The sequence below is a fragment of the Podarcis vaucheri genome (genome assembly GCF_965113315.1).
Source record: "Podarcis vaucheri genome assembly, chromosome: 12".
NCBI lineage: Eukaryota > Metazoa > Chordata > Lepidosauria > Squamata > Lacertidae > Podarcis > Podarcis vaucheri.
Window position 1 is genome coordinate 58,333,711 of NC_138750.1, and position 15,654 is coordinate 58,349,364.

The window sequence follows — 15,654 nt, forward strand, 5'->3', positions numbered from 1 at the left end:
GGTTGGTGAGTGGGTTGCGAGCTTGTTTTTTTTTACCCTTGACTTCCAAAGATGCCACAGTCTGCTGCTCTCCACATACACAGCTGTAACTCCCAGAATCTGTTAGCTCCAGGCCTTGGATGATAAGCTCAGCAATGGTGCCATCCTGCCTCATTTTGTACTTGCTGCCTTGCTTAAGGGTCTTGTGTCCTTTCTTCCACTCCACGGTGGCAGAGGCCTTGTTCAGCTCGCACCGCAGAGTGGCGGCTTTGCCTTCCGTAGCTTCTTCGTCCTTCAAGGCTTTCGTGAAAAGTGTAGGCAGGACTGCAAGGTGGAGGTAACAACAGGACAGGAATCCATCAAAACTGAGACCCTCGAGACTGTGGACTACCCTCCTCTTAGCAAACAATTATAAGTGTGCTATAAGTGTGCTACTGGTGTCAATGTAGTGATTTACTTGGGGCTTGTCTTTTCATCGCATTAAATTACGCTCATCCTGGAGAAGCCTATTCTGCCTCACTGCAGGGTTTCAGAACTGAATTATAGACTTCAGCCTTTTTTGGCCTTGACCTAAAGTGCCTCCTTGGTTTTGCTTGCACCATTCTATCCCAGTAGCTTGCACTTAATCCTACACTGAAAATGGCACCACTCCCAGTTAAGGTCTGGCTGTTCATTTAACAATTAACATATTTGGAGATGGGAATGAATTTAATACCCCCCTAGCAATTCGTCGTGACAAGTCCTAACCAAAAGGCCCTCCTCCCGCAGCTCCAACCAGTGCAGAAATTCTCTGGATCTCACTGAATGAAGACTGAGTGAAAACATCATGACTTGTTTTCTTAGGTAAACAAAGCGTGATGAAGACCCAGTGAAGCTTTTCAACATTTCTGAGCCTGTAAATTTGTAGCTGGCATGTTACATTCATTTGAGAGGGTCTATGCATCTGTTGTGAGGAAGAAGTTCCAGAATCCACACCAAAGGAGTGTTTTAAGGAGGAAGAGGAGGAAAGTAACATGTGTGGATTAGGAAGAGTGCTGTTGGGTTTAATTTCAGAAGAAAAACCGCAAGAGAAGTCTGGCTATATATAAGGCACACATTATATCTCTACATTTCTTTTCTTTACCATTCACGGTCAAGCTAGCTGTAGTCTTCTGTCCTCCGCATTTGCAAGTGTAGTCTCCAGAATCTGCTACATCCAAGTCATGGATCACCAGCTCAGCACAAGGCCCTTCCTGCTTAATTTCGTATTTGCCACCTGCTTTGAGTGCCCTTTGCCCCTTCCGCCATTCCACAGGGGCAGCCTTGCTCAGCGTGCAGAGCAGTGTGGTCGTCTCGCCCTCTGTAACCTCCTTGCTTTTTAGTTCTTCTTGGAAAAATACAGGCAGTGCTAAAGAATGCAATATGGGTAGAGAGAAAGGGTCAGATCACCGGAGGACCTCTGGCGTTTTGATGCTTTAGCACACTGGTCAGGTCTACGGTGCTAGGAAGCAACTGGCGTCAAGACCAACCAACACAAAGGTTTAGCTGTGCCGCAACCATCACCAGATCCCTATGTAGCAGGAACACGGGGGCATTTTGCAGGGAGAGGTATAACTGCATTGTTTTATGTATCAAAATATGGGGGGGGGGGACAGGGAAGAAAAAGAAGCCCCAGGAGACCAGCAGCAAGAGATCCACAAAACCACTTCCAAACTCGAGAGGAGGTGGAGTTGCGGGCTTCACACCCTCTCCACGTGCACGGGGGCTGGCTCTCAGCCTCCGCACGATTGAGGGGATCCCTGGCAGTGTCATCCCCTGGCCAGCCAATCGGCTGCCCTAGGGGGGCGTGGCTTGCACGATATCACACTGGCGCGGCCAGGGACCTCCCTCTTTTGCCGCCTCAGCTCATCGGCAAGACCAACAGCAAGAGATCCACAAAGACATGTTGCAAGAGCGGTTACAGCTGGATTAAGCATGTTTGTTAACAGGCTTTAACTGTGGGCATAAGGTCCATTACCATTCACTTTCACGGCTGCAGTGGTCTTCTGATCTCCACACGCGCAGGTGTAGCTTCCAGCATCCGTCAGTTCCAGATCTTGGATGGTTAGCTCAGCAAAGCGACCCTCTAGCCTCATTCTGTATTTTTCACTCGGTTTCAGCACCTTTTGATCCTTCAGCCACTCAACGGAGTCAACGGCCTTGGTCAACTCGCAATGCAGAGTGGCTGTTCCGCTCTCTGTTGCTTCCTCATTCTTTAGTCCCATTTTGAACTGTGCTGCCAAGGCTGAAGGACGCAGAATGAACAGATACTGTGTCAACAACCACAAGTTATGCGGAGGCTCTCTCACTCTCTGGCATGCTGCTGAATTGTGCAATTCACCCCCCAGTTGTGGGGAACCATCCTGGACATGCTTCCAGCAAATCCTGCCAATTGCCAACTTGGGGGACAGAAAAGAACTTCCGAATGGGATTATCCTTAGGAATGAAGGGGTGCCCCATTAAGAGGAGGCTGGCCGGAGAATTGAAATAATAACTCGGATATGAAATGGCCAACCTTTTCTTAATGAGGGTGACAGAACCACACAGTATATCTCATACCTTGTGCACGTCATGCCATGTCATTTGCGAGAGGAACTTTGCAAATCACGTAAGCATGCAACAGCAACACCTTACATCCTGCGAAACTGGAGAAGAGTAAAGCAGGGAGGCTGCATGCCGGCATGACAGTGAAGGACAAGACGAAGGAAAAGGAGAGCCGAAGACAGAGCTTTGCAAGAACATAAATTAAGCGGGTGGGGGCAGATGGCAGAATCACTCCAAAAGGCTGGTAGCGTTGTTGTGTTTTTACCATTCACTGTTAAGACAGCTGTTGTCTTTTGGTCTCCAGCGGAACATGTGTAATCCCCAGCATCCTTGAGGTCTAGATCGTGGATCGTCAATTCGGCCGCAGTTCCTTCTTTCTTCATTCTGTATTTGCTGCTGGGCCTCAGACCTTTCTGCCCCTTCATCCACTCCACTGGAGCAGACTTGTTCAGCTCACAGTGCAGAGTAACTATCCCACCTTGTGTGGCTTCCGTGTTCTTTAGCGGTTCTTTGAAGCGGGTAGGTATGGCTGGAGGATGAAGGGATTTAAAATGTATATACACAAACACACACACACACATGAGGATGACTTGCATCTGATTCAGTTATACACGACACTGCCTCCAACCCAAGATTTCATATGGTCCTTTCAAACTTTTCTCACCTCTGCAGCCCCTGTGAAGTTATGCCTCTCTTCTCTGACCTTTCTTTCCCCTGGTTTTCATTCCCCTCTCAGACTCATCCCCCACTCTGGCCCTCTCTTCTTCCTATCATTCTTTTGAACTCTTCCATGTCCCAACCCTGCTCCCCTTGGGCCTTGTCTAGTCTACGCCTCTTTCCCTAGGCCCAAAGGCTCTCCATGAACCACTGAAACTCCCAAGCAGTTCAGCTTATTATGGCTGTCATCACAAAATTGCCTAGCTCATTATGATAAGGATTTAGGGCGCTTCCAGACTATTGCTATTGCCAGGTGGGATTCAACACATACCGGCAAACTGAGGTTGTTCAGCTGTAGTTACCTAGGCAGTCTCGCACACACACACACAAAAATCACCTCCCTCAAAGACTGGACTTTCTTACAATAAGGAAAGTTATGGGAAAGTATGGGATAACACCTTTCACGCAACATTGTCTAACAAATCGGAATGGTTGCTCATTAAATAGCTGGTGTCATCTAATCTCTGCACAAACAAATCAGGATGAATGCTCAATAATGACCGCTCTCCCATCAACCAGAGGGCAACCTTTGCGTGGCGAGGGCAGCTCCCCAATCCCTGAGACAACGACAGAAATTCCTGGTCCGCCTCCCCACATCACACCCCTTTGAGGTTCCCGACAAACCTCAGTTCTAATGAACCTATCTGTGGCGGGGGGAGGCGGAGCTCTTTGCGTAGTTAAAAGGGGCGGAGCCTACCTGAGAGCACGCACTCAACAGAAAAGCCAGGATACTAATCTTCCAAACATGCAAAGTCTCCTCCAGATGTGGTTTTTATTGTGCATTCATGGTGAATTGTGCTCATGATGGTATCGGGGAAGTTATACACAATCCCATTTTCAATGTTTTTTGCACCTGCAAACGTTTTGTGGCTGGCATGCCGCCTGCAACTTCCTCCTGAAATCCTATAACGTTTCATACCCCCCCAAATGACATGCATTTTGCTTTTTCTCCCAATCTTGTAGTGCAAGAGTCCCCCTGCAGGCAGCAATAATGCAAGAACACTGCAGATGCATTGCAGAACGGTCCAGAGTGGACAGTCCAGTATAAATCCATCACTATTATTGCATCAACGGACATGTTGCGGAATAGACCCATGCACCAAAAAAAAAACCCTAGGAGAAAAACTCCCCAATTTGGAGGCGCCCTCTGTAATAAACACAGCATGGAAAACCCCAATGAACTTCCTAAAAATATCAAGCTGGTAGGATTGTATACCACGTATTTGCTAAGCAAGCTAAAACTCAGAGTAGATACATATAAAATGGGAATAAATGCAATAATGAGATGGATGCATCCCCATTACCCTACCATGGATTTTGACCTGAGCTGTGCTCTGCTTATCTCCGGCATCACAGGTGTATCTCCCACCATCCTCTGGCTCTGAATTGTGGATGAACAGCTCAGCCACACACCCCTCCAGCTTCATCTTATATTTGTCACTAGCCCGAAGGACCGTCGCTCCTTTCTTCCAGGCCACGGATACGTCCGGCTTGTTGAGTACGCAGCGCAAAGCTACGGTGTCTCCTTCTTCCTTTTCCACATCTTTGAGCTCTTGCTTAAAAAGAACTGGCAAGGCTAAAATGTACAACCAGGGTGGAGGGGAAATGGCAAAAGTTAAGCACTGTGGCGGAACTACATGTAACAGCCACACGCAGCAAGGACCACTCCCACCCACTCCCCTCCAATACGCAGGAACAGATGGCAAACTCAAATTCTGTCAATGGTTTTGGCTTCAGGGAGGTAGTGTCTAAATCTGGGGTTGTCAACCTGGTCCCTAATGCCCACTAGTGGGCGTTTCAGGATTCTAGGTGGGCGGTAGTGGGTTCTACGGCACAAGCTGAATCCTCCTTCTATCGAGCACTGGTGGGCGGTAAGGAAATTTTACCATCAAGAAAGATGCACTAGTAAGCGGTAGGTATAAACAGGTTGACTACCCCTGGTCTAAATCCTAGTTCTCCCTGCCAACAGAAAACTAGCATTTCAGGGAGAAGGTCTAGCTACAACCCATCTCCCCGCCACTTGCCATTTTCTGTCCTGTGAGCCCCCTAACCCAACTGCAGTGGTACAGCCTGGAGCAGCTCAGAAAGAAAATGGCTTGCCTGGGAGTCTGGCAAAAAAGACCTCATCATCAGAGCCATCACTTTGGATCGGTGGTGGAGAACCTCAGACTCAGAGGCCACATGCGGCCCTCAAAGCCTCTCTATGTGGCCCTTGGGACTCTCCACAAGCCACAAACCCTTTCCCTAGTTATGCCCCTCAGAAGCCCATTTTGCACCCTCTTTGGGTGTTTCTGGCTGGCTGGAATGTGTCCTTGGACTCTGAGAATGCTTCCAATTTCTTTGGATGGAGGATGAAGAGAGGTGTGGAAGTAAGTGTAGAAACTCGCCTACTGTGCCAAGGTAAAATTCGCACCAGTTGCTCTGCTCCCTTTCGCCTCTAGCCCTGCCTACCACGGGCATGTGGCCCCCGGAAGGCTGCCCAGGAGGAAATGTGGCCCTCGATCTGGAAAGCATTCCCAACCACATCTTTCAACTGCCATATGTCCGCTGCAGAGATGGTTAACTTGGATCTTACAAACATGGAACTTCTTTACACAGGCTTAGCCCTACAATATAGGCCAAAGATTCAACCATGAGTGATGGTGTCAGGGGACTGCCCTCGGAACAGGGGGGGGAGGCAGGGGGGCCGCTGGGATACAGAGAGCCTCCGAAACTCCTGAGGAGCAGTTCCTCTTCCAGTGGTGGGAAAAGCCACACCTCCAGTGGAGAAGAGAGGGAAGAGGCTAGCCAAGCGAGGAAAGGGCTCAAGGATGCTGCTGAGAGCCCCAGCGCCTCACCTCGCCAGGCTGGCCAGGAGGGACATAATCCACTTCTGTCACCCACCTTGCGCAGAGGGGTGAGACGCAAGGAGGGGAGGCGGAGGCTTGGGGTGCCAAAGTTCTTATGTTGGGGGAGAAGCCGGAAGAGGCCACTCCCGGATTCTGCAAGTGACTGAGATGGACATGAACTTTGTAGATCTGCACTGTAAATAGTTTGCACAATAAAACCTGTAAAAGCCAGGTCAGAGTCCTGCCTGGTTACTCATGAGCAACCACCACCACCATCTGACAGATGGAAGCATAATGGTATGGTTAGACGCACGTCGCCTAAAACATACAACTCACACTCATAGAGGTCGGGTTGCATGGTGGCGCTGTGGGTTAAACCACAGAGCCTAGGACTTGCCAATCAGAAGGCTGGCGGTTCGAATCCCCATGACAGGGTGAGCTCCCATTGCTCAGTCCCTGCTCCTGCCAACCTAGCAGTTCGAAAGCACGCCAAAAGTGCAAGTAGATAAATAGGTACCACTCTGGCGGAAAGGGAAATGGCGTTTCCGTGCACTGCTCTGGTTCACCAGAAGCGGCTTAGTCATACTGGCCACATGACCCAGAAGCTGTACGCCGGCTCCCTCGGCCAATAAAGCGAGATGACCCCAGAGTCGGCCACGACTGGACCTAATGGTCAGGGGTCCCTTTACCTTTACCTACTGCAGTGAGCAAATTTCGCATGCATGGCATTTCCGTGAAGGCCCCCTATTAAATTATGGCATAGATAACTGAGCACTGTGTAACTAGTGTCTCTTCCTACCCGTCACTTGCACTCGAGCCGAGGTCTTCAGCTCGCCAGTGCTGCAGGTATAATCCCCAGCATCAGAACTCTTTACATCCCGGATCACTAGCTCTGCCACAGCGCCACGCTGCTTCAACTCATACTTGTCACCGGCCTGCAGGACTTGGTTTCCCTTCATCCACTGCACCGGCAGGTCTGCCTTGTTAAGCTCACAGGTAAGCCGCACCTTGCTTCCTTCCTCAGCTTCCCTGTTCTGCAGTTCTTGTTGGAAAAGAACTGGAAGGGCTAAAATGCAGAATTGAAGAAGAAGAAGAGTTTGGATTTGATATCCCGCTTTATCACTACCCGAAGGAGTCTCCAAGCGACTAACATTCTCCTTTCCCTTCCTCCCCCACAACAAACACCCTGTGAGGTGAGTGGGGCTGAGAGACTTCAGAGAAGTGTGACTGGCCCAAGGTCACCCAGCAGCTGCATGTGGAGGAGCGGGGACGTGAACCCGGTTCACCAGATTACGAGTCCACCGCTCTTAACCACTACTCCACACTGGCTCCAGTGTGAACATGGGCCAGGAGGAGAGGCTTAAGAAAAGTTGTGGGTTCTTTGCTTCCCCAACAGCTTTTGCAAGAAGGAATTTGAAGCAAATAATAATAATAAAATTCAACTGATGGAAATGTCATTTAACTACTGTTCTAACCACCTATGCTCCACATGGGGGAAAAGCTTAAGAATATTACAGTTACCAGCTTGATAACTTAATGCTTTTTAAAAGGGGGGGGGAATAATACAATTAGGTTCACCTGAACTGTAAGGTTTACATTCCCCACCCATTGATTTAAACATATGGTAAAGATCAAAGCAGGTAATATCTAATTAACACATAGCACATAACATAAGATACACATCTAGGTATCTATGTGGACTTTGGCAAAATAAAGACAAATGGATTTTGGCATAACAGACAACAGCGAATATGTAGATACTCTGATAGTTCAAAAATAGTTTCTGTTGGTAGACTGTGAGGTGGAGTTACAGTACATCTATAGTCAAAGGACTTATGAGTTATGTCTCTTTCTTTCTTTTTCTTTTTAAAAAAGGTAGGATTTGCCATTTGGTAATTTCACATCACATTTCAAACTCCCTTCTAGCATAAGATTATTGAGGATGGACATCTCTTCTGAAGCAGACACTGGCATCCAAGCCAAAGGACTATTTTTCTCCCTTCCTGCTAGTCCACACTTCCTGTAGAAAGGTCACACGAACACAGATGGGCATCTTCATCCTCTGTGGTTTTATTAGTCCAAGTTCTTAGATGTATTCATCCATAGCTGCCAGTACAGGAAGGGAATGCCAATGAAATATTGATGATTGCCGCAATAGCTCAGTTGGTAGAGGCTCTTCATCTGGGATTGTGAGTTTGAGTCCCGTGTTGGGCAAAATATTCCTGCACTGCAGGGGGTTGGAGTAGCTGACCCTCGTGGTCCCTTCCAACTCTGCAATTCTATTCTATAATTCTATGAGAATTAATTCTATAATTCTATGAGAACCCTTCTCAACATGATTTCATCATGATCTACTCTTCTAGCACAGTTTACCACCTTCCATTTCTAGACACTTGACATCCTTCTGTAGTTTCGTTTAGAGGAAAACGGTTTCCAAGCAAATAAAACTGGATATGTAGTGGGTGGGAGTGTGGGTGGGAGAAGCTGCTGTCTCTCAGCAAATTTTCAGTTTGTTGACTCTCCCCTTTCGCACCTTCAGAAACAGAAGTTTGCCCCCAGAACAACAGAAAAAGATCTTTAAACAGCAGAACAGGTGGAAATTAACGTTGATCAGATATCCATAGTATATCAACAGGACAGCTTTAGGTTGGAAAGATAGAGAAAAATGGACAGTAGAGGCATGGAATAGTTATTTGTTTGAACTTATTCAGACGGACATTGTCGCAGTCATGTCACAGGAAACAACGTGGAAGGTCAAGTCCACCACGATAAGGAGCAGATGGAACCCCTATCTTCAGTGGATAAAAACTACTGGAACAAAAGACATTCGGTGTAAACTAAATTTGCTATGCCCCTGGCTGAGGATAATAGTTTGAACCCTTCCAATGGATATGGGAGGGGGGGAATTGTATGGGAAATTTAAAATTGGAAGGAGATAATAGTATGTAAAAATCCCAAACTTGAATAAAACTTTTTTTAAAAAAAGTATACCAACATTAGCAACAATCCTTCTTTTGATTATGGAGGCAACATCCCATGTACCATGTGAATTCTTTCCAGGCATATGGAGCTACCGATTATATTCTTCAGAGATTTGTATAAGCTGATAAAGTGCATCCATTCTACGTACTCAAGGAGAATAATTTCTTTCAAGTAGAATACTCTGGATCCTGTTGACACATGGAGTGCTCTCTGGTCCAAAGAGAAACACTTCAGTTGATTTCATATTCAACTATGAAGTCCACTGATGAAATCACGTAGAATAGACTGAACCAGTAAGAGATCATTTTCAACCCAGTTGCAAACTTAGCATTGATAATCAGAGTGCTTAATACAACACAACTAACATTTATTTCCATTGTAATGAGAATATTTGCTCTCCTGGCTTGACAGTGAATTATAGAATTGTGGAGCTGGAAGGTACCCGAGGGTCATCTAGTCCAATCCCCTGCAATGCAGAAATCTCAACAGGTGGTCCCCCATCCAATTTGAAACCATAGCAGACCCTGCTTAGCTTTGCAAATGTGCTAGCGGTTTTATTGCTGCACCACTGGGAGACTCCCATTTCTTTGTATCACCTTCTATATCTCACTTTCCGTTTTATACATGAGAAAGGTTCTTCAAATCTTGACAGAGTATTCTGGAAGTTAAAGATGCACCTCCCAAAATGGCTTAGAACTTACAGAGTACAGTGGTACCTCGGGTTAAGTACTTAATTTGTTCTGGAGGTCCGTACTTAACCTGAAACTGTTCTTAACCTGAAGTACCACTTTAACTAATGGGGCCTCCTGCTGCTGCCACGCCGCCAGAGCATAATTTCTGTTCTCATCCTGAAGCAAAGTTCTTAACCTGAAGCACTATTTCTGGGTTAGCAGACTCTGTAACCTGAAGTGTATGTAACCTGAAGCGTATGTAACCCCTAGGTACCACTGTATTTGCAGGCAGGTCAATAATAAACTTGGAGGATAACAGCTAATACCCACAGTGGTCATGTTTTACCTCCCCTGTTGGAGACAGTATGCACCTGAAGAGGAGTGGCTGGTCAACTAGGGTGAATAGCACACTGCCCCACCAATCCCAGCCTGCTCTCAGTCAGCTCTTGCCTGTCTGCCTTCTTACTTGCATCCAGTTCCAGGCTGGCACTGCCTGTAAGTTTCTTCACCTTGCCTGTGTAGAACTCAAGAGGGAGAAGGATGGGGACAAAACTAAAACTATCTGGCTCTGCTTGTCATTGGCTCCAGCCCATGAGTTCCAATGGGCACTCACCACCACTGATCCTTCTTTATATTTGCAAGTAACAGTAACATCCAAAGGCACTTTCTGGGCCAGTACAACAGTTGCTGGAATGGAGGCTGTATGCTTCTGAATGGCAGCTCCTGGGAATCGCAGGTGGAGAGAGTGATGTTGCGCTCATGTCCTGCTTGTGGGTTAGGCACAGGCAATTGGTTGGCAACTGTGGGAAACTGGATGTTGGACTAAATGGGCCTTTGGCCTGATCCAGCAGGGCTCTTCTTATGTTCTTTTCAGGACCTTGGAAAGCTCCAAGGTAATGCAGACGTTGCTCCAATCTAAAGCCTAAAATTGGTCTGTTGAGACCATACAGGGAAGCCAAGAAGTTTTTTGGTAGCTAGTATGACACAGAGCAGAATTGAGTCTGCTTGCTTGAGTGGTCCAAGCTGCTGGTCTCCAGGTCAGAATCCAACATCAAATCCAGACAGAAATGAGCTGTAGCACCAAGTGAAAAGCATCTCACCTCCGATGGGGTGAGCTTTGAACTGCAAACTTCCTCACCCTTTTGCTTCCACCATCATACAAATTAGAAGAATCTAGTGCTTGCCTTCATCTAGTTTACCCTCTATTGCAGTCTTCATGCCTGGATAATTTTTCATGAGTGGCTTCCTCATTAAATGCCTCAAAGTAGCAGATCCTTTGAGTGACGATTGCATCTGAAAGCAGCATCCCCCGATACAACCCATTGTCACCTGATTCAGCTTTATTCCAAACCTATTGTGCATCGTATATTATGTTGTAGGGATCAACCACTTGCATATAGCAGACACCTTTAAATCAAGCATGCATGTTCCAGGCCTTTGGTTACTGGCCTGGAAAAAGGAACACGAGCACAAAATAAAACATCAAGAAATTTCCATTGTAAGGCATAGTTCAAAGAGAAGTGCCTCTCACTTATCACGAGCCTGCAATATAAAGAGACTTAGATACACGTCCATGATTGCTGATAAAGGAAAGAATATGAAAAAGTTACATGTTGTAATAAATACAGTATATGCCAATACAGATTTCATCGTGCAGGAGACTAGTTTAATTAGACAAGTCATGGTTACAATCTACAACAGCCTTCCTCCAACATGGTGCCCTACAAATGTTGTACAAATTATAAATTCTTGTTGTTGGACTACAACTCCCCTCATCCCTGACCACTGGCTATGCTTGCTGAGGCTGATGGGAGTTGAAGTCCAGCATCATCAGGAAGGCATGAGGTTGGGAATGGCTGATCTACCTTGGCTTGGGCTATTTGTTGCACCAACTCCATCTTAGGCAAAATTACATTAATGTAAGAACTGCTCCAGTGTTCTGGTTTCCTTACACGCTCTGAAGAAAACACAGGGAGCTGCTTTATATCAAGCGAATTCATTCATCTGTCTAGAATTTCTGACAGTAACCTGCAACACTGAACTGTAGAGTCGGAAGGGACCATAAGGGTCATCCAGTCCAGCCCCCCAACATGGATCTCGAACCCACAACCCTGAGATTAAGGGTCTCATGTTCTACTGACTGAGAGGGTTTCAGGCAGGAGACTCTCTCAGCTTCACTGGAGACACCAAGGTTTGGACCTTGGATCTTTTGCATGCACATCATGTGCTCTACCACCAAACCATGGCCTTTTCCATTTATTTGACAACATCTAAATGCTGGGACTACAGGCTGAATTCCCCCCCCATGGCAATTTACTAACTAATGAGACAAACCACACAGCGTTCGTACCTTGCACTACCAGCTTTGCACTCGACTGGGTCTCTCCAATGTCACAGGTATAAATGTCACTGTCGTCTTCCTGTAAGTCGTTCACTGTGAGTTGCAGGACTGTCCCCTTCTGGCTGATCTCGTATTTCTTGCTCGCCTTGAGGTCTGTAATCCCCTTCCTCCAGATCACTGCAGAAGCCGGCTTCTTGGTTTCGCAAGTAAGAACTGCTTTCTTATTTTCCTCCAGCTTCAGGTCCGTAAGGTCTTTGATGAAGCAGTTTCCTGCTTCTGAAAGGAAATGTGATAAAGTGATAGGTAAGTGAGCGCTCTAATCAAACACAGCGACAGAGATAAATGAAACAATGGCTCAAGGATGGTGGCTACATGCTTCTCTCGTACTTCTCAGAGGTGAAGATTCTCACGCCACAACCCAAACACACAGCACCACCTTGGAGCAATTTACAAGGCTCGCAATAGACAGGGAAGAATGTTCACCACCACTTGGAACTTAAAGGATATAAATGGAATGAGGTTGAATCCTGACAAGACAGAAGTACTGTTCTTGGGGGATAGGGGGTGGGCTGGTGTGGAGGACTCCCTGGTCCTGGATGGGGTAACTGTGCCCCTGAAGGACCAGGTGCGCAGCCTGGGAGTCATTTTGGACTCACAGCTGTCCATGGAGGCGCAGGTTAATTCTGTGTCCAGGGCAGCTGTCTACCAGCTCCATCTGGTACACAGGCTGAGACACAACCTGCCCACGGACTGTCTCGCCAGAGTAGTGCATGCTCTAGTTATCTCTCGCTTGGACTACTGCAATGTGCTCTATGTGGGGCTACCTTTGAAGCTGACCCGGAAGCTACAACTAATCCAGAATGCGGCAGCCAGACTGGTGACTGGGGGCGGCCGCCGAGACCACATAACACCGGTCTTGAAAGACCTACATTGGCTCCCAGTACATTTCCAAGCACAATTCAAAGTGTTGGTGTTGACCTTTAAAGCCCAAAACAGTCTCAGCCCAGTATACCTGAAGGAGCGTCTCCACCCCCATCGTTCTGCCCGGACACTGAGGTCCAGCGCCGAGGGCCTTCTGGCGGTTCCCTCCCTGCGAGAAGGCAAGTTACAGGGAACCAGGCAGAGTGCCTTCTCGGTGGTGGCCCCCGCCCTGTGGAACGCCCTCCCACTGGATGTCAAAGAGAACAACAACTACCAGACCTTTAGATGACATCTGAAGGCAGCCCTCTTTAGGAAAGTTTTTAATGTGTGATATTTTAATGTATTTTTAATCTTTGTTGGAAGCCTCCCAGAGTGGCTGGGGAAACTCAGCCAGATGGGCGGGGTACAATTAATTAACTAATTAATTAATTAATTATGATGAAAGAGACTGAGATGCTAATCATCTAGCCTGGTGAGAGGACCCCTTTCTTATGAACTGTATTTAAGACAGGCTGCTGGAGCGCAGTGAGGTCATTGCCAGCAACTGGACCATTTCTGCCTTATTTTATACTTCCTTTTTGCTTGCTGCTTTTATATTTAAGTCTAGATTATTTATTTCTGTAATATGGAATACCCCCCCAATATTTGGCAAACTGTTGGTGGTTGTGCTTTTAATTGCACATTGTTTCAGAAACTGCAGATTTGGTGAAAGGTAAAGGTAAAGGGACCCCTGACCATTAGGTCCAGTCGTGGCCGATTCTGGGGTTGCGGCGCTCATATCGCTTTACTGGCTGAGGGAGCCAGCATACAGCTTCCGGGTCATGTGGCCAGCAGGACTAAGCCGCTTCTGGCGAACCAGAGCAGCGCATGGAAACGCCATTTACCTTCCCGCTGGAGCGGTACCTATTTATCTACTTGCACTTTGACGTGCTTTCAAACTACTAGGTTGGTAGGAGCAGGGACTGAGCAACGGGAGCTCACCCCGTCGTGGGGATTCAAACGGCGGACTTTCTGATCGGCAAGCTCTAGGCTCTGTGGTTTAACCCACAGTGGTAGGTTTGCCTTTAAATGCAAATTGAATCTAGTTTCTCTCCAACCGTTGTGGAACCAAACTGAATTTCAGAAAATTTCCTTTCCAATTGCTGACTGGATCTATTCTTTGCAAGGCACCGTTACTGACCTTCCACAGTAAGCGTTGCTTTTGTTTTAGAGATTTCGGTCTCGCATGTGTATTCCCCACTGTCCTTGACTGAGGCATCGTGGATGATCAGTATGACGCGGGTCCCCTCCTCACGCAGGTCGTACTTTTGGCTCCTTCGAATCTCTTTGCCATCCTTGCGCCACTTAATGTTGCCGTCCCACTTGGACAAGTCACAACTCAAGCTAGTCTCCTGCCCCACCAGCGCGGTCTTGTCCTCCAGCTCACGTACAAATTCTGCTGGCTTTTCTAAAGGGAAACAAAGCAAAAGAATCTTTCTGTTAAGAAGAAAAATAACTCCTCAGGTTTATCATCTTTTTTACTATGTTGGAGAATTTTTTTTGGGGGGGGAATCTGTAGTAAAGGAGCAACAAGACAAGGAACTGAGATTCAGCAGGCATTTCATCTTATAAACATGTGCTGAAAATGTTTCTGTTCCATCATGCTTATGCAATTAGGAATAAATCTTTCCAAAGCAGGTAGCTGTTTTCTGATTTTAACATGTTTATATGGTTGTATGATTTTATGAATAGTTGTTGCAAACCGCTCTGATTTTTCAAAATAAATAGTGGTATAAAAGGTAAAGGGACCCCTGACCATTAGATCCAGTCATGGCCGACTCTGGGGTTGCGGCGCTCATCTCGCTTTACTGGCCAAGGGAGCCGGCGTACAGCTTCCAGGTCATGTGGCCAGCAGGACTAAGCCACTTCTGGCAAACCAGAGCAGCGCACAGAAACACATTTACCTTCCCACCAGAACGGTACCTATTTATCTACTTGCACTTTGAGGTGCTTTCGAACTGCTAGGTTGGCAGGAGCAGTGACCAAGCAACGGGAGCTCACCCCGTCGCGGGGATATATTTTCATAAATAAATAAACTAAATAGTGCCATTTTATAATCTGTTGAGACTGTCCATGTACCAAACAGATGTTCCTGCTTAAGATGCACAACCAAATTTCCTCTACGCACCTTTCACGACTAGAGTGGCTTTGGAGCTTAAGTCACCAAGCGAGAAAACAACCTCTCCAGCATCAGTAGCCATTGCTTTTTTAATATTGAGAGTGTATTTCCTCCCTTTGTTGAATGCTCTAACCCGTCCCTCGTGGCCCACTTCAGTTCCGTTGATGAGCCAGCGGCAATCTTCAGCGCTTTCGTGGGAGAGAACACATTCAAAGCTACAACTCTCCCCTTCCAGGACTTCCGTGTTCTTGAGGCGTTTGGTGACGCCGATGTTCAGTTCTAAGAACAGAGATAAAAGGGTTATCAGAGAGACTTTGGCACCGTACACAAGGAAAGCACAATGCAAGAATGAGAACAGTGGAACCCCTGTGCAAACAGAGAGCATGACTAAGAAATCCCCAGGGCATTGCCACAGAGGAAGTATAAACAGAAAAAAGCTCTTTGGATGCATTTGAATGCATTTGTTATTTAAAAAGTGTATTGTCATGGGTCATT

General features: G+C 46.9%; 1 protein-coding gene across 27 annotated transcripts in view; it reads right to left on the reverse strand.

Annotated features, from left to right (window-relative positions):
- The window catches only part of OBSCN (obscurin, cytoskeletal calmodulin and titin-interacting RhoGEF), a 286,978-nt gene that overhangs the window by 179,733 nt on the left and 91,591 nt on the right, over positions 1 to 15,654 (reverse strand). For 22 of the 27 annotated variants that reach the window (XM_082192063.1, XM_082192069.1, XM_082192064.1 and 19 more), the window contains 9 exons: positions 15,169 to 15,438; positions 14,182 to 14,448; positions 12,090 to 12,356; positions 6,886 to 7,152; positions 4,568 to 4,834; positions 2,807 to 3,070; positions 1,976 to 2,242; positions 1,103 to 1,366; positions 37 to 303 (listed from right to left, as the gene is read on the reverse strand). In XM_082192063.1, coding sequence (XP_082048189.1) covers positions 37 to 303; positions 1,103 to 1,366; positions 1,976 to 2,242; positions 2,807 to 3,070; positions 4,568 to 4,834; positions 6,886 to 7,152; positions 12,090 to 12,356; positions 14,182 to 14,448; positions 15,169 to 15,438 — 2,400 coding nt within the window. The remainder of the gene's footprint in view (positions 1 to 36; positions 304 to 1,102; positions 1,367 to 1,975; positions 2,243 to 2,806; positions 3,071 to 4,567; positions 4,835 to 6,885; positions 7,153 to 12,089; positions 12,357 to 14,181; positions 14,449 to 15,168; positions 15,439 to 15,654) is intronic. The other 5 variants (XM_082192082.1, XM_082192074.1, XM_082192075.1 and 2 more) reach the window with 5 other exon arrangements.